Here is a 26,052-nt window from a genome sequence, read left to right as displayed (position 1 = left end):
TCAGCACACACCTTCATCTCCACAGGAGGGCGGGGGATCAACACACACCTTCATCTCCACAGGCGGACGGGGGATCAGCACACACCTCCATCTCCACAGGGGCACAAGGAATCAGCACACACCTTCATCTCTACAGGGGCACAGGAGCCCGACTCCCCACTCCCCTCGGGGACATGTAGTGGGCGTGTGTTAAATCTCACAGAAGCAAGCTCTGGTCACTCGGCATTGGTACGGCTCTGTATTATTTGTCTTGGAAAATCTTGGTTTCTGGTATCAAAGATCCTACTTTGAAAATAAACCAAGGTACTGGTGGCATCATGTAATTAAAATTGCTTAATTTTGCTGGCTTGAAATGCAGGATGAAATTTAGCATGCATGTAATTTTAGCAATATTTAAAAAGTATACTTCCCCCAAAGTGCTTTTTCAAAAGCCTTAGAAAGAAAGCACATATTTCTTCAACTGTAGTGAATTTGAGGCTACTTTAAAAACCAGGCTTACTGGATGGCAGCAATTTTGGTTCTTCCTTGCAATTTTCTTTCTCAGAGGTGGCCTCGGTTCTGGCTTTTCCCAGACCTTACCTGGTGTATCCGACGGGTTACTTCTACAGAAACACAGCGGGCAGCAGCTTGGGGACAGAAATGCTGCACACATAGCCCCATGCTGCCAAAGGACACACATTTCTCAAACAGTTAGTTCCAAAGAAGAACCCTGCATAACTTCGTTCTATGCAATAAAATTAAATAAAAAGACAATACTTATGTTTGGATTTAAAAACACTTTATAGTGTGTTGTTTTTATTGAGTGCTCACACCCGAAGGGGTGGCGGCGGATGCTGTGGGTGAGTGGGGCCGCCTGAGCCTGCTCGGGCCACATCCACACATCCACGGAGTCCACCTGGACTCGGAGGAAGGCCGAGAGGACACGGACGGCGGCCACGCCACGCTGCAGTGAAGGCCCAAGTGCGATGGCAGAGAAAGAGGCAAAGTTGGAGAAAGAACGATATCTGACAATAACTTTTCTCTTGGATGTTAATTTTTTGGTCTATAAATTGGAAAGGAAGGCTCGGACTGAAATAAATACATTTATTCTGAGTAATGGCCTTTTGGGAGCAGTGTCCGTCAACTCTGCTTCAAGAGCATCTCCACGTGAGCAGCAGCGCCTGTCTCGCGCCTCGCCGAGGGCGGAACCACACCGGGCCTCCAGCGGAGGCGGCTTTCTCCTGGGTCTGTGAAGGGAAGTAGCAGGTGCGTCACTGTTCTTAATGGAGCGGACAATGATGCCTTTTCTCTGACAGAAAAATGACCGGCTTAACTATGCAAGACAAGACTTGGTCCTCACGTTCGCATCTCTAGTTGATTTTGTCCTGGAATATGTACAAGTTATTGGTGGCAGCCACGGCAATGACATTGTCCGCGGGGTGCCAGGCCGTGTGCAGGATCTTCTTGTTGAAGTCCAGACTGTCCACACTGATCTCGTCTTTCTTCCGCTTACCCCCTGTACACACCTTCCGGGGTTTGAGGCTGGCGCGCGGTTTGCTGCTCTCTCTCGAGGCCTCCAGGGTCACATCCCTCCGCGTGTCTCTATCAAACATTCTGAAGAAGTTGTTGTAGGACCCAGTCATGATGGCGCTGTTCAAAACAAGAGCAGACAGCAGCACTCCTAAGTGGGGGGAGCGGCAGCAAGGACTCAGACCCCACCCCTCGGGTGCACAGCGCACACCACCCTCCCCCACAACCCAGTTACTTTCAGAAATCAGGAATGAACAATCACAATGGGCAGAAGAGAAATGCAGTGAAGATGCTTACTGAACTTTATATGTAATCATGTCAGTAAGAATAAATGTCACAGGAGAAACGAAACAATGGAGTCATACTTTTAACGACATTAGTATATTTTTTGAAACAACCCCACCTATTTCTCTCACCCATAAATAACAGTACAGTTTATTTTTTTAAGCCTTAAGTTCTGCAATTTGTCAATAATTCATAATGACCTGAACGTAATCCTTATCATGTTCAACAGTTACTAGTCATACCTGTCAACGTTTCTTCAGAGTTAAACTGCTTTTCTATTAATTTCAAAAAGTTCCTTTCAAATGAAGCAACAGATAGAAACAGTAAAAATCCACTGGGCAAAGTGTAGCAGAATTTTAGAACAACTGCATTTCACACACATTCCAGAAAATACAATACCGTCCATGCTTTTGTTTCTTCAAGATCAACGGTAATGGCTTTCAAATGTCTCTGCTGTCGAAAAATTCTACTAACGCACACATCCTCATGATATAACTTTATAATATTGGAAAAAACCTCTGCAATCTTACTTTTTCTACAAAATGACAGAAAAATGGCTGAATGATGCAAACGCTGCCATGATTTGACCCATGGCTTTGTGAGTCCAGTTTCTGATGAAAGATATGTTCAAACAATGCCCTTCTGGTTTCTCCAGCAGTCCTCAAAGCTCGCCTCCTCTTCCTATTTTGACACTGACTTGCACCCTCACATCCTGCCCCCACGGTCATGTGTGGTGAGAGGCCTTTCACGCCGGCGCGTCTTCAAGGTGCCACGAGAAAGAAGTGGGCTGTTTCCCTTCCATGGCCAGCACTGATCCTGGCTGCTGGCAAATATCTAGTGTCTGACTGACCTTGTCTACAACTTTAAAGCAGGGGGAAAAAAAAGACAAACTCAGAGAAGAGAAACTGCATTCAGCGATCCACGTTTATTTCCCATCTCCTGCTTCCATCCAGGAGCCCACAGCGCCGCAGAGATGGGAGACACAAGGTGTGCCCAGCGCCCTCCAGCAACGCTGTGCACTTGGTCTTGGAACCGGGGTATGCAGCCAAGTTGGCATGCGAGGGCCACTGACTGGGAGTTCCCCAAATTAGTTTCCACATAGAACACAATGTTTACGAAAGGGTAAGTAATAAGAATGTGTGAATCTGAAGCTTACATTTATGTTATTAAAACTCAACAGCAACCATTATTCAGAACACAGACGACAGAAGATGTATGGCCGACATTGACTGGAATTCCTGGTGCATGGTAATAATGAAAAGCACATCAGCTTTTATACAGATTTATGATCACTTTTAAATTCTCGACAGACAGTGCCAGCCCCAGAGTGGGCGTTTCCACACTGCAAACAAGGGCGCTGCCCAGCAGCCTGGTGCTGGCCCAGAAAGGGAACAGCACAGACACAGACACAGGCCTAAGTGCATAACTGGTTTTGTGGGGTGACCTAGAACACAAGGCGGCGCTGCCACATGGAGAATCAGGATTGGGCTGAGGCAGCACTGAAACGCCTCACTCCCCTTCATCGCATCCCTCAACAGAAGTTTCCAAGTAGGAAGACGGGCGTGTTTGTGAGAGTGAATGGACTAAGCAAATGTTACTGGGAATGCTTTTAGATGTTCTTGGGGATATGCAATCTAAGGGTATTTTGCAATATTTGAAATATATCAAGAGGAATAAAAAATACAGTGACTATCTATGTACCTGCAAGTCACTGCTAAGACAGTGAACCCCCCTCACACCTGCAAGTCACTACGACAGTGAACCCCCCGCACACCCGCAAGTCACTGCTAAGACAGTGAATCCCCCTCACACCCGCAAGTCACTAAGACGGTGAACCCCCCACATACCCGCAAGTCACTGCTAAGACAGTGAACCCCCTGCACACCCACAAGTCACTAAGATAGTGAACCCCCCGCACACCCACAAGTCACTACGACAGTGAACCCCCGCACACCCGCAAGTCACTGCTAACAGTGAACCCCCCACTCATAACCGTTAAGTCACTAAGACAGTGAACCTCCCACATACCCGCAAGTCACTGCTAAGACAGTGAACCCCTCCGCACACCAGCAAGTCACTGCTAAGACAGGGACCCCCCCCACACTGTGTTGCCACTCTGGAAAGAAAGATGATCTCCTATCCCATCCCCAGTTGGGGTCCTCACTTGCTAGAGTACATATGTGTCATCCCCACACACATTTATATTTTGAATAGTTACACATCTTTTTTTTTTTTTTTTGAGACAGAGCCTCACTCTGTTGCCCAGGCTGGAGTGCAGTGGGAACGATCTCAGCTTACTGCAACCTCCGCCTCCAAGGTTCAAGCGATTCTCCTGCCTCAGCCTCCTGAGTGGTGGGATTAAAGGCATGCACCACCATGTCCGGCTAATTTTTGTATTTCTAGTAGAGATGGGGTTTCACCATGTTGGTCAGGCTGGCCTCGAACTCCTGACCTCATGATCCGCCCTCCTCAGCCTCCCAAAGTGCTGGGATTACAGGCGTAAGCCACTGCGCCCGACCAATAGTTACAGATTCTTAAAACAAAACTGTCTTGTATGTCTTAAATATGTTGTATGTCATTGCACTGTACGCATTCCTCCTGAATTTTCTTTGTGGATTATCTTTGTGAGATCCACCTAGGTGATCCATGTAGTTCTAATAATTGATTCTCACTGCTTTTCAGTATATGTTATCATAGAGAACAACTTACCTGTCCATTCCTCTAATGATGTACCTGTGGGGGCTGTCTCCAGTTGTTTGCTATTTCAGGTATCTGAACACGTTTTCTTGTCTGTACATGCAAGAAGCTCCCAACTGGACTGAATGTCACCAACGAGGTCACAAGAAGGACACTGGGTGAGACCACTGGTCTCCACCCTCTCCCCCACACCATCATCATTCTGATGGGCATGAAAGAACATCCCTCTGGCTTTACTTGCTGATCTCTAAGAAGGATGAGCATTTCTATTTTTCCATTTCTGCGAAACCCCATTCATGGTTTTTGCTCTTTTCTGAGTTGTTTGCCACCTTCTTGTTGACTCCGAATTCTGTACCTATTCTGGATACTTAATCTCTGTTCGTTATCCTTTTGTGGATTTTGTTTTCATTTTTAATTTCAATATAAAGAAGTTTAAAATTTAATGTAGTTGAATTTCTTAATGTTTTCCTTGGGCTTTTGGGGCCTTCTTAAAGAAGCCCTTGTCTCCAGAGCTCACAAAGATGTCTTAGGCTTAAAAACACTCAGAGCTTATTTATTTATTGTGTGGGGCTGGTGAGGGCTCTAATTTTTCTCCCCCCAACACAGATAACTAAGGCCGCCCAGCTGGCAGAGCTTCAGAGTTCGCACTGCTCTTCCCTGTGGGCTGTGTTCTCCTGCCCATCTGTCTCAGCCCCTTTCTGCAGGGCCACGCTCCCTTTACAGCTCTCTCTACTGAGTTTCCTGTTGTGATACATTGTTTCCCATTTGAAAATGCCTTTATCACAAGCAGATTCTTGAACAAGCATCTATTTCCAGGCTTGATTCTAAGCTGGCGGTGGAGAGTCAGGAGTCACACTTGCTGCATCTGTCACACGGCTTCTGGCTCCCACTGTGGCTGTGACAAAGCCGAGTCTCAGTCTCGGTGTCCGCTCTTGGAGGTAATTTGTGTTTTTTCCTTGGGTGCATTTAAGATATTCTCTTTGCGTTTGGTGTCCTGCAATTTCATTATGAGATGGATGAGCATTTCTGTGCTCCCGATCCTGTGTATTCAGGCTTTCGTAAGTTTGAGAAAATTGCTGGCCACTGTCACTTTAAGCCTCACACCCCCACACTTCGTTTAAACGTGTGCTGTGCCTCACCCTGACCTCCACGGTTCCTAGTGCCTCTTGTTTTCTGTTTGGCTCTTTAGCCCGCATTTCTTCTGGTTTTCCTTTCCGTCCACTAATACAAGATCTGTTTAGCCAAAATGGACCTACCACTAAACCCACACAGTTTCATCTATCATACTTGTCATTTCTAGATGTTCTCTGATTCCTTTCCAGTCTCCAGGTCATGTTTAGTGGTCCCGTGGTTCCTGGTTCAGGCTGTTTCCTTCCTCTAGTCTGTGAATATCTCAAGCATTCTTAGTTTATCTTCTTTAACTTAGGATCTCAACAGCTGCCTTCCTGGAGGTTCAGTTCTGCCGTGGTTCTGCTGACTTGCTCACGGCGGCTTTTCCTGTATGTGCTTGGTAATTTTCACCTGTGAGCTCATGTTTAGATGATTTTAACTGAGGAAATCCAGAGAGACCTGGGTGTGTTGGCAGCAGCCACCCAGCACACGTGTTCTCACGGAGTTTGCCAACGCCATTCTCTCCACCTGGGCTACTTCTCAGGGCTGTGCTTCCAGCAACTGGCCTTGAGGAATGAGGTCATGTCTCTGCTGGTCAAAGTGCAGGTGTGTTTACTGCCCACTGTGAAAGCAGTGGGGTTCTCCAAGCTCAGTGTGCATCAGCCACGGCCTCAAGTGTCCACCCGTGGGGAACCCAGGCCAACGAGAGGCTCATGCTGCCAGCTGTGCCACGAGGACCCGGGAACCTCATGTCTTCAGTCGCCATCCGTGAGATGCTACAGGCTGGCAGGTCAGTCTGCAAACAGAGTAGAAGCCAGAGCTGGAAACACACCAGTCCCTCCCGATGCCCGCACAGAGCCCTCCTGGAGGCAGGAGCTCCACAGTGTGAGATTTTTACAGATCATGACGCAGCTGGCACAAACCCAAACTGCAAACCCTTGTGAGGGGAGGTTTTGCTTCCACTTCTCAGGGCAGTGCTGGCCACCCCCATGCAAGGCCTCGACAGACAAACTGCCCTTTGGACCCCATCTGCCAGTGGAGGGAGACACCATCTTCAGGCGTCCCTGTTCCAACACCACACCTCGTGTGGGCCAAGGCTTCAGCTCTTGAAAATTACCAAGCACGTACAGGAAAAGCCACCGTGAGCAAGTCACCTCGTGTGGGACAAGGCTTCAGCTTTGCACCTGTCCCTGATGTTCACAGGGACAGTGGTTCCTGCTATGGGCTGATGCCCCTGAGGCCAGCTGGGGCTTTGAGGCTGCTCTCGGAATAGACGCCTTCAGAGGCTGCCATTCTGATTTCAGCTCCCTCTTAGTTTCTGGCCGTTGTGAGACTTCCCTTGCTTATCTGTGAGCTCAACTATGCACCTGAAGAGACACCTGCTGTATCATATCCAGCATTTCTAGGTGTTTATGCCAGAGGGTTTTGCAGAATATCCAGTCAATCACTTATTGCCAATAGCAGACTCCTCTGTTCTCTTGAATTCTGAACAAAAATTCTATATAAAAATGGTACAAGATCATCTTCCATCATCTGAAACGTAACTTTTTGCATAATAAAAAAACATATCTCTCAACCACACTAATCATAGTATCTTTAAAGAATGTATACAAAATAAATTATCAAGGTACTAGAACCACCACATTATAAATTACATCGGTGTTTCAGACCAGCCATGACCATGCTGTGTCTGGGCATGACAGGCAGTGGCTCTGGGGTGGTTTCATCTACTTCTCTCCAGAAGGAAAGGCAGACTGTAACGCGGTCATTCTAGTGAGGTGAATCACTTCCCACTTCCTTCCTTTTCACTCATCTTCAGCATAATAAAAAGTAATGAACTACCATTCATGAAGCATTTAGCGCACAGCCGGCCTGTACCTAGTGCTACACTTCTTGTCTAAACACAGACGGAATGACAAGCTAGGTGAGAAACTCGCTCAGAGACACGATTTTCTCTACCTTGATACTACCATCCATCAATCAAAAGGTCTGGAAAACAACACCCTAGGAGCGAGGGTCCTCCTCTGACGCTGGAGGGCAGCTCGCCTCCCTCACTGACCGTGCACTCAGGGAACCAGCAAGCTTGGGGCGACGGCTCATCTCCGTGCAGGCCTTACCTATCCGAACCGTTCCAGCAACACTCAAACTTGTCAAAGATGCAGTCATTCTCATAGAGAGAGCAGAGCTTGCTGCGCAGGTACTCGTGGACCTGGTGGGTCTCCACCGGCCTGCTCTCCATGTTGAGGTCCCACACCTTCACCGACAGGTAGTCTCTGGTCATCATGTACCGCCCACTATGACTGAATTTTACATCGGATATGGATGAAATTATTTCTGAGAAGAAGGACCTACTGCTGGGATCTTCAGGCTCTTCAAAAACTGAAAAACAAAATAAAATGTTTTCAGCTTCTGTTTAAAAATCAGACAACAAATCATTTTCAAGTTCAAGTAGGACGTGGCCCCTTCACAGAGGCTCTGGAAGGGCTTGGCCTCAACACTAGGTCTTCTGATCTTTCTGATTCTCTAGGTTTTCTGATCTTCTGTGACTTCCGTGGGCAAGCTTTGGATAAGACATTCTAGCACCAGCTATGGACAAGGGACGGGCATCAGGCACGGGCATGAGAAGCGTAGACACCCAAGTCTCACCCGGACCCTGAATGAGAATCTCCAGGCAAGGTCCTGGGCACTGCCATCTGTGGGAGCTCCTCGGGGCATCCTGATGTGCACCCAGGTTCACCACCACCGCATTCCTGTAGGAGTATCTTCACGTCCTCATGGCACCAGGCCCGAGCACGTGAAATCCTATTGCATACACATCACAGGAAGACACACACAGCATTATATGGTCATGCAGACACAGCAGTCTGTGCCTCTAAGAAACTGCCTGCTCTTCGGAGGGTTGACAGCTTGTGGGTCTGCAGGAGTGACCACCTTGACTGGCAATGCTGTGGTCCTGATTTTAACCACCAAGATGGTCCTGCCGGTCAAAGCCAGACAGCAAAGGTTTGTCTCCAATACTGAATACTCAAGTTCTACTGTGACAAAACTGGATTCCTATTTTCAGAAAGATCTGGGTGCTTCCTCAGCAGACCTTGCTTTCTCTGCAGTAACTTGACAGAGTTTCCTCCACCTGCACCTGTGGCAGAGGGAGGTGCCTGCAGCACTACTGGGCCACTGACTGCCCTAGCATACGGTCATGCCTTAAGGTTTTGTAAACTTCAGGCCAGGAGAGATGTGCTTTTTTTTTTTTTTTTTTTTTTTTTTAAGAGACAAGGTCTTGCTATGCTGCCCAGGCTGGTCTCAAACTCCCGAGCTCAAGTGATCCTCCCGCCTCAACCTCCAGGGTAGCTGGGACCACAGGTGCGCACCACTGCATCTGGCTTGTGCTTCCTTGACCTTAAGCTGCTTTAGGTTTTTTCTTTTTTCTTATGTAGGAGCCTGTGTTTGTTGGCTTAGCATCTGAAATTAACTTGAAGCCAGCTGTGCCGACACCAAGCATTTACTCAAATAAATCACTCTGATGACAAATAGAACTGGAATCTGAAATTATTTACTCAAGAATGTTACGCTTAAGATACAGGCCAAATGCTATGAAACACTTATCCTCATCGCAGGAATTCTAGTAGAAATACGGAATTCTTAAAAACACACCTCAACCTCTGGAAAGAGAACCGGCAAAAAGGCTGCTGAACACGGTCCGTGGGCACATTCTACTGAGGCACTGGGGGCGCCGCTGCACATGAGCAGTGACTCAGTCTGGTGGGATTGACTGGCGGCTTCCCCATCAGAGGAAGTCACTGGACATGTGTCTGCCTGCTGGCACTGGAGGAAGGGTCAGCAATGTTTCAGGACACTGGGACACGCTGACTACAGTGCTCTATAAAGTCGAGCCCATTCTTTATGGCTAAAAATAAAAACAAAACCAGAACTTCCCTCACCTAAAAGGAACTTGAAAGCTCACTGGATTAAAATGCTAGACTTTCAGCTCAGGGAAGAGGCTTCCAATCCAGCCAAGCTCAACATGAACAGGAGCTCATTCCAACAGCTGGGAATGGCCTCCTGTGTGCTGGCGGCCTCAGCCCAGGTCTCACACATAGAGGCAGAGGCAACGGGTGGCTCTTGGCGGGACCCAGTGCTGGCAGCCTCTGAGGAAGACACCCAGGCTCTGGGCAGAAGTGACCCCGCTTCTTGGTGGTGCCAAAAGCACACTCACCCTACAGCCATAAGCCTGTGGGAAGCATGACCTCGAGTTCCACTTATTAGCAGCAGCCTCTGACATAGCCACGCTCGGACGGCCCCAGCGAAGGAGGGCTCCCCAGGCGCGCAACGGCACTTGGGGAACAGGAAGAACCCTCTAAGTCTTTGGAGTGTCTGAAGAACAAGTGGCTCTAAATGAGATGCTTTAAAAGACGCCAGGCATGACCGGGCGCGGAGACTCACACCTGTAATCCCAGCGCTTTGGGAGGCCAAGGAAGGGGGATCACCTGAGGTCAGACCAGTCTGGTCAACATGGTGATACCCTGTCTGTACTAAAAATAGAAAAATTAGCTGGGCATGGTGGCATGTGCCTGTAGTCCCAGCTACTCGGGAGGCCGAGGCAGAAGACTTGCTTGAACCCGGGAGGCGGGAGCTTGCAGTGAGCCGAGATTTTGTCACTGCACTGCAGCCTGGGTGACAGAGCCAGACTCTGTCTCAAAAACAAGACGCAGGCACTTACACTTGGAGTGTCTGTCGCACAGGGCCGAGGAGCGCATGTCACACAGTCGGATGGTCCCTTTGCTACTGCTGTAGACGAACACGTTGCACTGGTGCGGGTGGAATTCGGCTGCGGTGATCACTTCGGTCAGCTCCTCCATGTTAGCAGGCTTGATGTCCACGATGTCTGGGAGTGTGTGGTTAAGGCACAGTGCTCAGCTCAGCTGGTTTTTAATCAGTCTACATTCAGTCACGCAAAATAGGATGCCAAATAATCCATTCAGTGAGGTTTAAGGGATTAGCTATTAAGAAGGCGGGTTATACATCCCGAATTCTAAAGGAGCGCCTGGTAACGGGATTGGGATAAGCACACTCAGACTACAGCAACGCCCCGGCCCACGGGGAGACCCAGACAAGCGAACACCGCTTTCATCTTGCTACTATTATTAATGTTATACAGAAAGCCCTTAACAGCAAGACAGTACATACTTAATCATATAAATAGGAAAACCAAGCTAGCACCATTTGTGCAAAATCCCATACTCCCATACAAAACTACAATGCAAGAATGCCGCCGAATTCCAAAAGATGCTGCTCTTCCTGACATGAAGAGCTTATTCTGTGTAGTTAGAACAGATCCAACATAGCAGGCTGCCCTATACAGAAAACCTTCAACTGAAAAAAATAAGAAAGGGCAGAATTCAGCTGTGGGCCAATTCAGACTAGCAGGCCCAGTTTCACCCTTCAAGCTGAAACAACTAAGAAAACCAACATATGACATGGAACCCCAGCTCAAGCCGCTGGACAGCAGAGGGAGGATGGCAGGGACCCTGGAGAGGCTGCAGACGAAGCAAGCCCCATGCTCCCGGCTGCTGGCTGGAAAGGGATCCATGTGAGGAGGACTGGGGCCACCCAGACCGTGCACAGCCACGGAAGAACACAGGTTCTAGCTGGAAGCTGCTGCTCAGATGGGTGATTAAACACTGCTCTAACCTAAGCCAGTATTTTCTATTATTCATTAGCAAATTTAGAAAAAAAAAAGAACACATAATGTTGGTTTTTCAAATGCAGCCTATTTAAAACTGCCTCTGATTAAACCAGGCAGGCAGTGGACTTCAGGTAATTCCCATTATACAGATAACTTTTTCCCAAAGGTAGAAAGAAATTTGTATTTTTAGGGACAAACATTTCAAATCACAGAGAACTTATATCACAGGCTGCTCTGCAGTGATGGTATTTACAAGACTAGACTCTGAGATACAGGTCTATAAAGGGACAAGAGAAATTACTATCTAAAGAGCATCCTCGGGAAGACGCCAGTGTCCCTCTGAGGAAGGATACTAAAGCTTCTATCTGTGATTTCTAAGTGCCATAAATTAATTCTCAGGTCATCTGCAGAAAGATATGTTTCATGATCACTATTTACTGAAATGGAATTTATATGATATGTGTGAGCATTTGCAAAAATTCGCCGTGGACTCGCTTCTACCATAAGATCCATGGGCTTCAATATTGGGACCTAAAAATGGAAGGAAATAGGAATTCAAAACAAAGATCACAGCAGCATATAATTAGAACACTTATAGTAGATAACGAAAGAGGACAAGTTTATATTCACAGCTAAGTAATAATTCTGTACAGGCAACACCCCCAAATAACCAATTAGCAGAGTTATGAAAATACGCTACAAAATGGAATACTGTCTATTCCAAGTCTTCTCCTTGCTTCGATTACCGAGGTTGACATGTTCCTGCTGAAGAGAAGATCAACTGGCACGGCAACAAACTGCCCAGGCACTGAGGCCTGCGCTCCCTCTCCCGTGTGTCCTCCAGTGGCCACACTGAGGTGCTGGACAGCAAAGTCCTCCTGGGTGGCTCAGCTGCGCCCCTCCCTTTGTCCTCTCCTTGCAGCTAGATGCACACACCTCCTCTCACTGCACTAGGACTATGCTTCTCGATGCAAACCCTGCAAGCCTCCACCGGCTCCAGGGACTGGCAGGGTGCACAGCAGGGTGCTGGGGAGCTGAGGATGTTCCATTTCTTGGTCTGGGGCTGGCTACATGGGCATGTCCAGTCTACAAACATTCATGGAGCTGGTCACTTACAGGGCAGATGTCTTATCTGGAGGTATGTGTTATACATTACACTTCATTTGAAGTTAAAACACAAGTAAAAGGTACCTCCCGCACCCATTTCTGTGTTGAGTGCTGTGGTCAGGGAGGCTTCCTAGGGAAGCCCAATTTGTACAGAAATGGAAAGGACAGAGAGGAGAGGGCGCTGGCTGGAGGCCGCCTATGGTCAGAGGTGAGAGCTCAGGCGTGAGGAACAGCATCACACATGAAAAAAGGAAGGAGGCCTGTATCTCACTAACATCCAGTTGGAAGAAAAACATAAGCTTTAAAATCAAAACAAAAAACTAATGATAATATTTTTTATTATTCTTGTAATTAGAAACCAAAAGGGAGAGCCTTGAAAGCTTAGGGGGAAAAAAATCTCTCCACTGAGTCTTGTCTGGCCGAATTCTGTAAAAAATGAACTTGGAAAAGTGTGTGTAGTGAGGCTTCCCTCATTTTAACCCAGTTAGTGCTGACCACACCCTTGGATTCTCTAAAGCAAGAAGAGTCAGTTCTACCAAGTTCAGGCTTAAAAACACACACCTGCCCCAATCCTCTAACAAATTTCCCATTAATCAAAACACATGATAGCTGCAATACTTACAAAGATTCCTTCTTTTATTGAAAAAATTTTAATTTGCATATAAAATAATTTGTTTTCATTTTTAGAGATGGGGTCTGGCTATGTTGCCCTGGCTGGTCTTGAACTCCTGGGCTCAAGTGATCCTCCCATCTCAGTCTCCCAAAGTGCTGGGATTACAGGTATGAGCCACCATACATGGCCAACATTTCTTCTTTTAATTATATCCCTTTTCTGGCACTAAAATAATTTAAGAGCAAAAATTTAAAAATAGCAACATTTCTGACTCTTACCCAGTTAGGCTCAGATACACAAATAGCCCACTCTGAACTGCTGGAGAGGTAAGATCTCAAATACTGACCTAAGTCAATGTACAGAATTACCTGTCTGTGGTCTCTTCCCCATGCACCAACTAATGAAATAACTACACTTCTCACACGCCTTCAGTAGGGCCACCAATTATACCCATTTTATTTAGGCTAAACCTACAAAAGCAGCCTTGAATAAAACCAAGACTGGGCCTGGTAAAGGCCTACCGTTTTCCCAAAATGAGCACGTGAGCTGATGGGTTGTGGCAGGGTCTGATCAGGAGGAACAGGGGTTTCTAAAGGTGGGGTACGCACAGGTAACTGGGTGGGAGGTGGTGTTGGCTGCAGAAGAGATGGACAAGGCTGGAGGGGGTCAAGCGCCCACCCTCGGGGGTCCCATCACACTTCTACTTTAGGATCAGCAGTTTCACGATGATGGAACTGCACAACTCGTGTTACTGTCACTAAAAGTGATTTACACTAATTCAGGGGTGCAAAGGCAGCGGGGCACTGTGTATCAGACATCACCAACATTTTGGATCAAAACATCTTGGTTCAAATTAGGACCCTATAAACTAGATTTTCAGCAAATGCCACAGCCTTTCTCGCTTTGATGAACTCATAGGAAATATGGTGATAACATCGACGTGAGAAGTCTGAGGACACTCCTCCTGAGGAATGCACGACCCCAGGTGGAGCCACTCCACACGGCAAAGCTGGAGAAATGGCATCAGAACAGACCCAGCATCACTCCCAGGGGCATGTGTGTTAGGGAAAGGCTTCTGTGGTACAGTGTCTTCTGTAGCACTCTCAAAGACTAATGTGGAATGGGCTCACTCACTCAGTCTTCACTTGATAAACAATAGTGTAACAGGGGCTGAAATCTCATTAAAAACCAACCAAACCACCCAACTCAAACACCCACCCACCGCAACCAAACCACCCAACCAATTAACTAACCAACCACCCAACCAACCAACGGTTTTCAAATCTAGTAACGGCACTCCCTTGGGACCAGGCAGAGTTTCCTTCCAGGGGACACACCTCTGCACAGGTGCTGGTTTCTCACCAAGACACAACTGGGCTTGAGCGCAGTTTGCCGGACACCCTTCACCATGTTCCATCTAATTTAAGACAACATCAGTGGTGCATAGCACCAGGCCAATTGTAAGACATTGAGGTTTTAAGTTTTACCCGGTTTCATAAATGTTAAAATATGAAAAAATTTAGGCATCAGAATTGATGAAATATGATCATTTCATACTGCATGATGGGCGGGGTAAGGGGGTACCAACAATGGAGCAAATAATTTAACAATTAAAAAAGTAATGATGCTCATGGATAGACAGGTGAAGAGTTCTGAACCATCAGCATCTGCCTAAACCAACCCCAAAGAAATTCCACGAGAAGCATCCTGAATGTACCTTGGTGGCCCACAGCTCATCTTTCGATCTGCAACCTGCGCTATTTTCACCTGTGAAGTGTTCTGAATTTCATCTGAACTTCAACCTCCCAGGTGCTGTTCTGAACCTTCAGAGAGAAGGGTGGTTGGTATGTCCACAAAGATTTCTGCTGCAGAATTAAATATGAGTTTTCCCCTTAGTATTGCTGTATTTTCTAAGGACCACATGTGACTTTCTGCCTTTGTGAAAATAGGAGAAAAATCTTGCTTTTAAACACACACGAGTGCAAATGACTTTCATGAATCATGAGGCAGACCTCACAGTATTCCACCGAGCAGTACTCTCCAAACAGCAGACTTAAACGTTTAATTTCTGAACAGCATTGGACAAAGAAAAGGCAACGAATACCCGTAGTGCTGTGATTCTAAATGGATCTCGAAGTCTTCCATCTTCATCTTTCAGGTTATAACCTTCTGCTCTTTTATCCCGTTCACTTATTTTCCATAATTTTATAGTTTTATCTGAAAATAAAAACCTCATTCTCCATATGAAAAGAAAAACTATAACATGCATCACTATTGTCTGAGTATTGTATTAGAAAGCGGTGTGGTCCTATATTGGTTTATAAGCTATGGGGTCTTTGAACATGAATATTTCCAATTGGAGGTGTTTTGTACAATAAATAAAGATGTGGAGACGTGCAGAGTAACATCATAATAAAGTGCACGTGTGGTTTTTGTTGCATACTTCGAATTTTCAACCTATCACTTGCTACCCTAGATAACTTACCCTCCCCCAAAAATTTAAAGCAGGAATAACTTCTAAAATAAAAAGGAATCTACACACAGAAAATTACAAATAAAACACTAAATCAAACAGCCACTTAGAAAACAATTCTTACCATTTGTAGACAGTAGAAAATGAGCAGCATTCTGTTGTGGTAACCACCTAATTTTATTAATTTTTTCCTCAATTTCTAGACTTTTCAAATAGTCAAACTCTGGTTCATGACTTTGAAAGGTGCTGTAAACATTATACTCTCCCCTAGAATGAGGGCGGCTTTTATTCTGCAAGGAAACATGAGAGCTGTTTTAATGAACAAAGCACAGTGCAGAGAAAATTTCAGTACTATAAATTTGAATATCAAATGACCATACATATCTTTTAAAGCTAAAAAATCCTGGCTCAAAAAAATCTCAAACAGATGAAACTCAGGGGAAAAAAAAAAAAAAAGAAAGAACTTGATTTCCAACTCTTCGACTCCACTTCTAGGTATGCATCTGGAGCAGGTCTGCCGAATGCAGCCTGCTGTGTTTTCTGGAGCAGGTCTGCCAAATGCAGCCTGCCGTGTTTTCTTTCTGGAGCAGGTCTGCCGAATGCAGCCTACTGTATTTTCTGGAGTAGGTCTGCCGAATGCAGCCTGCCGTATTTAAGGCAAGTGTTAGCGGAACACAGTCAGGCCCATGTGTGCACATACTGTCTCTGGCTGCTTCTGCACCATCTGGGTAGAGGAGAGTGGTTGTGAAAAGTCCGCATGAGCTACAGAGGCAAAAATGTTTGTAATCTGGCCCTGGAGAGAAAGCGTCTGCTGAGTCTGCTCTAGAGGAGAGCCAGCACGGGCCCGAGGAGCGTGACACAGTGAGGTGGCAGCTCCAACACGGTGGTAGTGAACCAGATGCCACACATATGCCAACCAGAGGCGAAGGGCAACAGGGCCATGCAGGGACCACCACGAAGCCGCTGAGATAAATGAACCAGCACAGACAACCACACGGTGCTGCGCAAGTGAAGCAGGCTGCACAGGCGCCCAGAGTGAGGTGCTGCTTACGTACGTACAGAACAATTCTGTTACAGAAGTGGAGAAACATGCTTGGGAAGATATATACCATCTTCAAAATCATGAGCAACTCTGGGAAGGTAGAGGGAGAGTGAAAAAGACTGGGAGGAAAGTAGCAGGATGAAACGGGGAGAGGACAACAGGAGCTTCATCTGTATCCCGAGCATTCTTTCCTTTGATGAAGTGATAACCTCTGGGTGGTGGGTTTGCAGGTACACCTACATTAACCTCTGAATCTTCTGTATGCCCTAAGTGAAATTTCCTATTAAGTATTAAATATTTCATAATTCAAAATCAAGGACGCCAGTATTTTCATTCTTGCTCTATAACCAATATCTAGTATCTTAGGTGTTTAACAGTTTAGTACATATGCTAAAGGAATGGAACTAAACGAACTTTCAAGTCTAAACAGATGTTCCTTGATATTTCCAATCTGATCAAGTATCAGGGGAAGACATCCCAAGAAGCTACCCACAACCCGCACTGCTGCAGAGTCCGATGTGCAGGGCATTCCTTCCACCGAAACATCCATGGGCAGGAGCTGAGCGCCTCGCCTGCCCCGCGTCGCTGCACTGAGTCTGATGTTCTGGGCATTCCTTCCACTGAAGCCTCCACGGGCAGGAGCTGAGCGCCTCGCCTGCCCCTGTCCGCTGCACTGAGTCTGATGGGCAGGGCATTCCTGCATTCCTTCAACTGAAGCCTCCACGGGCAGGAGCTGAGCACCTCGCCGCTGACTGCCCCGTGTGTGCTGCACAGGGCAGATGTTGAAACTGCTCTCCTTTGACCCTCTCCTACCACTCTACAAAAAAGCACAGCCCCTCAACAGACAGTTCTATTTCAAGGGAGAAAAGTGGAACCAAATTATTTAAAAAGAAAAATCTGTATAACTAAATTAGTTCTATGCCCAAGACATTCATCTACCAAGAAAAAACAGCGGAATAGAAGCAAAAAAAAAAAAAAAATGTCCAAGTCAAAGTGCTGCCTGCACTGCCCTGGCCTTTCTCCTAAGAGCCAGAACAAGAATGGTCCCTAGGCTGCAGGCCTGTCTCTCTGCCATGAACTGGTTCCAACTCCCATCCCAGTCACCCCAAACCTAAGCAACCCCTCAGCCTTCTCCAACACTCCGAGATCTCATGGAGTGCCGCTCCGCTAAGGAGAGGAATTCTAAAGGAAGCATCACGGAGACAGAGGCAGGACGGCAGGGGAGTAACACACAGGAAAAGGAGGAGGAAGCAAGCACCTTCTCTTTTTGGACATGCTGATTTCTGATTTAACCTGATTCCTGGGGGCTAGAGCTGAGCCTGGAGGGCAGGGGGGCTGCACAGCCACACCCATAAATTCTGTGTGCCTTAGTTTTACTGGCTGGTCTTTCCTGTAAGACTTAATCTGCACAGAAAAATAAGAAAAGCTTGAAACTCAAGGTGCTGACTATGCTTCCTACCTCGTCTTCTGCACAGCCAGAGCTTCCCAACAGGCCTCTATGGACCTGACTCCTGAATCTCAGGCCCTGCACCTTCCACAATCTGGGGCTCACTCACTAGCTTTCCGAATCCTCCACGCTCCTTCGATTCTAAAACGCACATGTGGACGCCTGTGAACCCTGCTGCAGCTTCTAACTGGGAGCTGGGGTCGCTGAATGGGCAGCAGCTTCATTCTCTTGGTGGCTGCAACACCATCCGCGGCCTCTCTGACTACCGATGAAAGCGTGCACTGCCGCCCTCACCCGCACAGACCGCGGCCTCTGACCACGGATGAAAGCGTGCACTGCCGTCCTCACCCGCACAGACCGCGGCCTCTGACCACGGATGAAAGCGTGCACTGCCGCCCTCACCCGCACAGACCGCGGCCTCTGACCACGGATGAAAGCGTGCACTGCCGCCCTCACCCGCACAGACCGCGGCCTCTCTGACCACGGATGAAAGCGTGCACTGCCGCCCTCACCCGCACAGACCGCGGCCTCTCTGACCACGGATGAAAGCGTGCACTGCCGCCCTCACCCGCACAGACCGCGGCCTCTGACCACGGATGAAAGCGTGCACTGCCGCCCTCACCCGCACAGACCGCGGCCTCTCTGACCACGGATGAAAGCGTGCACTGCCGCCCTCACCCGCACAGACCGCGGCCTCTCTGACCACGGATGAAAGCGTGCACTGCCGCCCTCACCCGCACAGACCGCGGCCTCTCTGACCACGGATGAAAGCGTGCACTGCCGTCCTCACCCGCACAGACCGCGGCCTCTCTGACCGCGGATGAGAATGTGCACTGCCGCCCTCACCCGCACAGACATACTCGAGTCCACAGTGAAGGTCACATGTGGCAACCAGCGAAATGTTCTAAAAACAGATGGAATATGAAAGCCTTTCAGATGTTAACCAAAATATGAAGAAAAAGAAAAAAAACTGCCTGGGGTTTATCAAGTTGCAGTTGGCTAAACAACTTCAGTAGGGACTTGCTCCTGTGTAAATCTGTCACTCACATAACAACTTAATACATCTTAAGAAAGCACTTAACACTCTATAATACCCAATATATTTCAGAACGAGATGCTTGACTTTTATCATCGTCTGTTTTGTATTTGAGACTATTATTATTTAGGTTAAGCAATGATTCACAAAAACAAGAGAAATTCCATTTTCTATCCTAAAATCTGTTAGGCAGGGATGAGGCATCTTCCCTAAGGCTATTGCTACAATGACAGACTTTTTAAATAAGCTAAAAGTGAAGTCTTGCATTAAGATAGCCACGACTCAACAATCTGTTAAAAAATCCTCCTGCTGGCCAGGCATGGTGGCCCATGCCTGTAATCCCAGCACTTTGGGAGGCTGAGGTGGGCGGATCACCTGAGGTCAGGAGTTCAAGACCAACCTGGCCAACGGTGAAACCCCATCTCTACTAAAAATACAAAAATTAGCCGGGTGTGGTGGTGCATGCCTGTAATCCCAGAGACTTGGGAGGCTGAGGCAGGGAGAACCACTTAAACCCGGGAGACAGAGGTTGCAGTGAGCCAAGATCACGCCATTGCACTCCAGCCCGGGTGACAGAGCAAGACTCCATCTCAAAAAAACAAAAACTCCTCCTGCTTTAAAAGTAACATTTAAACACCACAACCCACTTTTACTTCTGTTGAAAAAGGTAAGGTGTATGGTTCTTTTTTTTTTTTGAGATGAAGTCTCGCTCTTGTTGCCCAGGCTGGAGTGCAATTGCGCGATCTTGGCTCGCCGCAACCTCCGCCTCCTGGGTTCAAGCGATTCTCCTGCCTCAGCCTCCCAAGTAGCTGGGATTACAGGCATGTGCCACTACACCCGGCTAATTTTGTATTTTTCATAGAGACAGGGTTTCTCCATGTTGGTCAGGCTAGTCTTGAACTCCCGACCTCAGGTGATTAGCCCACCTCGGCCTCCCAAAGTGCTGGGATTACAGGTGTGAGCCATTGCGCCTGGCCAAGGTATATGGTTCTTAAGTAGCATTGTGTGATACTCTACTTCTGAGATAAAAATGCAAAATTATAAATGTATCAAACTGTGAAGAAATATTAATAATATACTTATTTTTCACAAAAGGATTTCTTACCATCCCAAATCAGAGAAAACAGGATTTCAAAAAATCTTTAACTACCTGGACATAATCAAAATAAAGTTGCAACAGGTATGTTTTGATAATGAAATTGGTTAGCACCTGTCAATTTTCCCCATGTAGCCCAGGGACAGTCTTCCTCCAGGCTCCCCTTCCTGGGGGCAGGGCCAGCGCTTCCTGTGTACAGATCTGCAGAGAGGGGAACCAGGGCCCACCAACCTCTAAACCAAAGTCCGTCACACAAATTTAGAGACCAGACTTTGGGGATGATAAACTGTCCCTTTCATCTGTTAGGAAACTCAGAGACAGGAAGGGCAAGGGACTGTAATTTACACTCTGGTAAGGAAAAGGCAGGACAAATATTTCAGACCCCAGGCTTGGCTGCACCGAGCCAAGGTTCTTGCCCGGAATCCTTGACTACCAAATCATGATCTCGCTTCCTTTATCACTGCTCATTAGGACCTCTGAGGAGGCTCAACAGAAAGAAGAGGGAGGGGGCTGGCAGGCATCAGTGAAAAGGAAGTGCCGTGACCGGGAAGCCAGTGCTTGCTTATGAGCTGTGGGCTCCTCCGAGGCCCACACTCTGAAGGTTCCCTTCCCTCCGGACAGGTGAAGCCTTCAAGGGGGCATGGAGGAGTGAGTGCTGCTCACCTCTCCCTGAAGGGAAGAGAGAATTCACACCCCTGCCAGACTTCTCTGCAGGAAGTGCTGAGAAAGCTGCTCACACCTCATGGCAGGGCAGGACGGCGGGGCTGGGCCAGTACCTGCATAGGCGTATAAAGGGATTTTCAGAGAGAGCCGCGTGAGTTCTTATGGAATGAAAGCACATAAACGCACCTCACCACCACCCTGCATCCTTCATGGGGTACCCAGCGGAATCCCCTCCCTACTCTGAAGACAAAGGCCTGGAGACTTCACCAGGGCTCAGCAGCTGAGGCCAGAACTTAGATAATTTCTGAAAGGAGATTCTGTATGTCTAATGTGATGGAACTGAATCTTAATGAAATGAGACAATGAGAAAGTAATTTTGCTTCCTCCCTTCTAAGTTATATGCGAAAGGTTGAATAATTGCATTTGATTTGTGGACTGAAAATTACTGACCTCTTGTTCACGCTGAAAAATAACAACTCTGCCGCCCTTGTCTCCTGTTGCAAGAAGATCTCCAGAGTAATTAAACTCAACGGTGGAAATGATGTCCGCTGTCAACAAAATACAAAAGCGATTTACCAGATGTGGTTTTGGGGAGGAGTCACAATACCAAAAAATTAATAAAAAGGAGCAAAAGAAAGATAAACATATACAACTTTCTCCGAGAATAAAGCAAAACTGTCACGGCAAACTTGTAATTACCAAGCGGCCACTTATTGGTTCTGGTGCACAGAACCTGCCAGCACATGTGAATAGGTGAGTTTTACTCCACCTCCATGCCTGGGCCCCTGGAGCACCAGGATTTATCTAGACTGGGTTGTCTTGATAAAAGGATAAAGGGTAGAAATTTAGAAAATTCATTTGTAAAAGAAAAAAATAGAGGAAAAAAATGGGTCCTGAAGCATGTTGCCTAATTTTATAATGCATACCTAATGTTAACTTTTAAAATAAATCTGATTCTTATACAACAGTAATAAAAATGTTGTAATATTCTATGCAATAACTTTTGTTGGCTTCTGTACAATGTAATATTCTAGACAGTAGAAGTTCCATGTCATTGTCTGGATACAGTTACCACCACTGATAATGATGACATCATTACCAAGTGAGACAACTGTCAGGGAGGCCTTGAGATCTCTGACACCATAACAAAGACCCCAGACACCAGCTCAACAGAGGCCAAGACCCCAGGGCAGAAGGAACACCACCACTAAGCAGTGAGAAAGTCCTCAGGTGTCCTGAGGCTAACCCTTCGAGTTGGGAAGGGAGTGTCTGGATTTATGACCGACTATTAAATTAAAAAAAAAAAAAATCCCAGGTCTGTGACTTGGACAAAGATTTTCTATTTTCAGGGGGCAGTTCCATGATGGACTCTGGAGGAAGCCGACTTCTCTGCAGTGCTGCTGTGTTGTGTGCGGACTGACGAGGATAAGGCCTGGCGTGGCCTCCTGAGGGGCCGCCGGAGCTTGTCCTATGGCCACAGCGGGACTCCTCGCCTTACCCTGCAGTGTGGGGGAGTCTCAGGAACAGCTAGAACACTACAAGCTCGCCTCCCTGCTGGGCACCAACTCAAGGGCTCGCAGTGACCTGGGCACACCCAGGGCCCACAGTATCTTTATAGTAGGAAGTAAAAAAACAACTAAATGGCTATTGTAAACAACCTACTTACTAAGAAGAAATGGGCCCTAAAGCTGAAGCGACTCAAACAGCTCCCTCCAAAAGTGGCTAGAATGCAATTCTGACAGGTCTGCAAAGGCGTTTTAATCGTGTTAGTGAAGGATTTCCACCAACATCTACACAGCAAGCTCCCGCGGCCGGCACTGTTCACCGGCCTCACACGGGAAGCCCTAGCCTGGAGTTATTTCTTTTTAAAATCTTCAGACTTTGGAAGAAGGATTAGGTTGCTTCTTAGAAGTGTCACTATTAAATTACTGAAAATAACCTAACTTGCTTAAATGAAACTAAAATATTATGTATTGGATTAAAAAGGTCTAAATCTATGTCATTTATACCCAGAGGGTGTATAAAATTACACAATTAATGGTATTCTAGCTCTGTCAGTGATTTTCAAACTTAATTACAATGGACTGAGTCTTTTAAAAGAGAAACTCCCGTAACTGTCAGTGCTGGGAAGTTTCATTAAGCCACACAAACACGCGTGAACCTAAAATTAGAAACACTGCAGTGCTCAATCTCTAAACCCAAACTAAATACACAAAATTACAAAACCAACAACGTTTAAATTATCAACATCAAATTAATCTGATGGAGAGAGTTTTTAAAAACCAGACTGATGCTGAAGGCATAAACACGGTACTAAAGGCACCAAGTTAGGTTTTTGTTTTGTTTTGTTTTTGAGACAGGCTGGAGTGCAGTGGCGCGATCCTGGCTCACCGCAACCTCTGTCTCCAGGGTGCAAGTGATTCTCATGTCTCAGCCTCCTGAGTTGCTGGGATTACAGGCGTGCGCCACCACCCCCTCTAATTTTTATATTTTTAGTAGATACAGGGTTTTGCCATGTTGACCAGACTTGTCTCGAATTCCTGGCCTCACGTCATTAGCCCGCCTCAGTCTCAAGTGATCAACTTGCCTCAGCTTCCCAAATTGAGTTAGGTATTTTAAACTACCATAAACTTCACCATGGCTGCGTTCTGCCTCCATTTCCCTGTTGGGGTAGGGGAGCGCTTCTGCCCACGGTACAGCCTGGCACCTCCTGGCCATCCCATGGAGACATCTCAGCCAGACAGGCTCCACTGCGATGTCACACTCCACCTGCCATGGCACTGCTGCCAGCTGGCTGGCTGGCTGTGCAATCCTCACTCAACATCCGGGTCCCATCAAATCCGCAAGGTGTCCGCAGCCACCCCGAGTCCTCTCAGACCTCCCACCGAACACGGTGGGCCATGCGCGTGTGTTCATCTCCTTTACCCTCCCACCTCCGCCCAGGTGTTAGAAGAAAGCAGAAAAAGCATCTATGTGAGCAGCTTTAACAAACGTGGGGGCAGCAAGGGGCTGGCACAGAGATGCAGAAAGTCTTCACGGAGCAGCTTGGTCCCCAGGTCGCCCCCCATTCACCCTGCCAGCTGGGAGCACACAGCTACTCCAGTTTCTTGTTCCTGAGACACTGGCTACTGGCCGCCATCCCCAGGGGTGCCCTCCGAAATACTCCAGCCCTGGGGAAAGGGCCTCAATATTCAAACATTTAGGTTTTACAAGGACATGGCCAACCACAGTGAAGCTGCCAGCTGAAAAGCCCACGCCCACAGAAACAGCAGCCTCGCTCCACTCAGAAATAGAAACCAACAGCCACGACCTGCAGAGCCTCAAGAAGTCACCAAAACAAAGATGGGTGGGGCCGGGCGCAGTGGCTCATGCCTGTAATCCCAGCACTTTGGGAGGCCGAGGCGGGTGGATCACCTGAGGTCAGGAGTTCGAGACCAGCCTGGCCAACATGGCAAAGCCCTATCTCTACTAAAAATACAAAAATCAGCCAGGCATGGTGGTGTGTGTCTATAATCACAGCTACTCGGGAGGCTGAGGCAGGAGAATCGCTTGAACCAGGGAGGTGGGGATTGCAGGGAGCTGAGATCACGCCACTGCACTCCAGCCTGGGCAACAAAGCAAGATTCCATCTCAGTAAAAAATAACAAAAAAACAAAAACAAGGATGGAATCTGAACAAAGAGAGATGGGAAAGCCCAATTCATGTTCTGGAGATCTGCTAACTACTACCAGACGTTACAGTCCCAGGGTTTGGTTGAGTGCTTATTAGGAGCCAGGTGCTATTCTAACCACGCACAAGCCCTGTACTAACGTAGCCAGGCCTCTAAGAGCCCCAGGAAGCAGGGCTATCATCACCCCCGCCTGACGGAGGGGAGAGGAGAGGGATGCTGGACGTGGGACCCTGCGTGCTCCAGGTGGCAAGCCCCTGCGGGTGAGTGGGGCAGGACACCTGGGCTGGTCTCAGCCAGGACACCCAGTGGGGACCCCAGGAGAGGAAGAATATGTTCAAGAAGGAAAGAGGAAGAGAAAGTGCCATGTGAAATCCAAAGGGCAACAGTAATCATCAAAACCTTCAGATCTCCTCCAAAGGGCAGAGTGGAAAGAAAGACATGGACGACAGGAAGGATAAGACAATCAGAGGATCAGTTTCGGTGGCCCACCTCCCAGCTGACGAGTTCTAGAAACACAACAGAGAAAGCAAGGGAGAAGCATCCAAGGCCCCGTTCCCAGGCTCAGAGGCCCCGCGTGGCTGACGGCAGACCGAGGCCGCGCACATCTCAACACCAGGCATAAAAAGGAGATTCTAAAAATTTCAACAACAAATGAACAGGTCACATGCAGAGAGGAAGGAAGTCAGATGGCATCACACAGGTTGCAGGAAACATGGTGGATGAAACCTCAAACCACCCTCAAAATTCTGGGAGAAAACAATTTTCAACCTGAAATGCTAGACCTAGTCAAGTTTTCAATCAAATCTGAGGGAGCAGTAAAAATGTTTTCGAATATGCAAAGAGCCAAAACAAACAAACGCTTTCTCAGGAAACTGCTGCGAGAGGCAATTTGGCAAAATGAGAGAAAAAGCCAAGAGAAGGAAGATCAGAGATCTGACTTCCAAAAAATGGTGAGGAGAATCTCAGGACATGAGCCAGGCGGCCAGCAGGCCTCAGAGTGGCCGTCCAGGCAGGGAGACCTGTCTGGGGACAAGAAGAGCTGAGAGCTGATCTGATGTGTTGGTATTTGATAGACCTGTTGAAGTGTTTGCTAAAAAAAAAAAAATGCACTAAAGACACAGATAACTAAGCATATGAGAAAATCAGGCAATCATTAGATCTAGACAAGTGAAAACCTGTGTGAAAACGAAAAGGCACAGTTCAGTAACACACAATATTTACCTGTTAACAGAATACTATGTAACAAAAACTTGCAACAGATTTCTTTCAACCTCTTTTTTTGCGGGAGTGGGGACACACGTGGGCTGAAGGTGGTATCAGTAAAAGGCGGAATCATTGGTTGCCATACAAGAGGTCGGCGCTTACGGTTCGAAACCACGGAATGAAAAGTGAGCAGTCCCAGCACGGGAGTTAGAACCGGGGCAGCCTCAGGTGGCAGGAGAGGAGGGACAGGTGACGAAGAATGAGGTCCCAGGTTTAAAGGACATTTGGGTGCTATGAGGAAGCAGACTAACGAGCTGTGGATGGGGAAGGGGAAATGGAGTCAGTGGGATCTGTAAAAGATGGCGTAGAAGTCAGGACCATGTGCCCCAGGGAGAGTCAGCCGCTGGTGGCGGGGAGG

The 26,052-nt window shown here is 47.4% G+C and overlaps 1 protein-coding gene across 3 annotated transcripts in view; it reads right to left on the bottom strand.

Annotated features, from left to right (window-relative positions):
• Window positions 1-761: 761 nt before the first annotated feature.
• The window catches only part of PPP2R2D (protein phosphatase 2 regulatory subunit Bdelta), a 51,909-nt gene continuing 26,618 nt past the window's right edge, over window positions 762-26,052 (bottom strand). The window contains exons 3-9 of one of the 3 annotated variants that reach the window (XM_054435411.2): window positions 21,212-21,309; window positions 15,602-15,767; window positions 15,109-15,221; window positions 11,638-11,815; window positions 10,319-10,483; window positions 7,719-7,980; window positions 762-1,629 (exon numbers count right to left, since the gene is read on the bottom strand). In XM_054435411.2, coding sequence (XP_054291386.1) covers window positions 1,350-1,629; window positions 7,719-7,980; window positions 10,319-10,483; window positions 11,638-11,815; window positions 15,109-15,221; window positions 15,602-15,767; window positions 21,212-21,309 — 1,262 coding nt within the window. In that variant the 3' untranslated portion in view covers window positions 762-1,349. The remainder of the gene's footprint in view (window positions 1,630-7,718; window positions 7,981-10,318; window positions 10,484-11,637; window positions 11,816-15,108; window positions 15,222-15,601; window positions 15,768-21,211; window positions 21,310-26,052) is intronic. The other 2 variants (XM_054435412.2, XM_063670409.1) reach the window with 2 other exon arrangements.

This window comes from Pongo pygmaeus, chromosome 8, assembly GCF_028885625.2.
Source record: "Pongo pygmaeus isolate AG05252 chromosome 8, NHGRI_mPonPyg2-v2.0_pri, whole genome shotgun sequence".
NCBI classification, from domain to species: Eukaryota; Metazoa; Chordata; class Mammalia; order Primates; family Hominidae; genus Pongo; species Pongo pygmaeus.
This window is presented reverse-complemented; position numbering and strand designations above follow the sequence as displayed.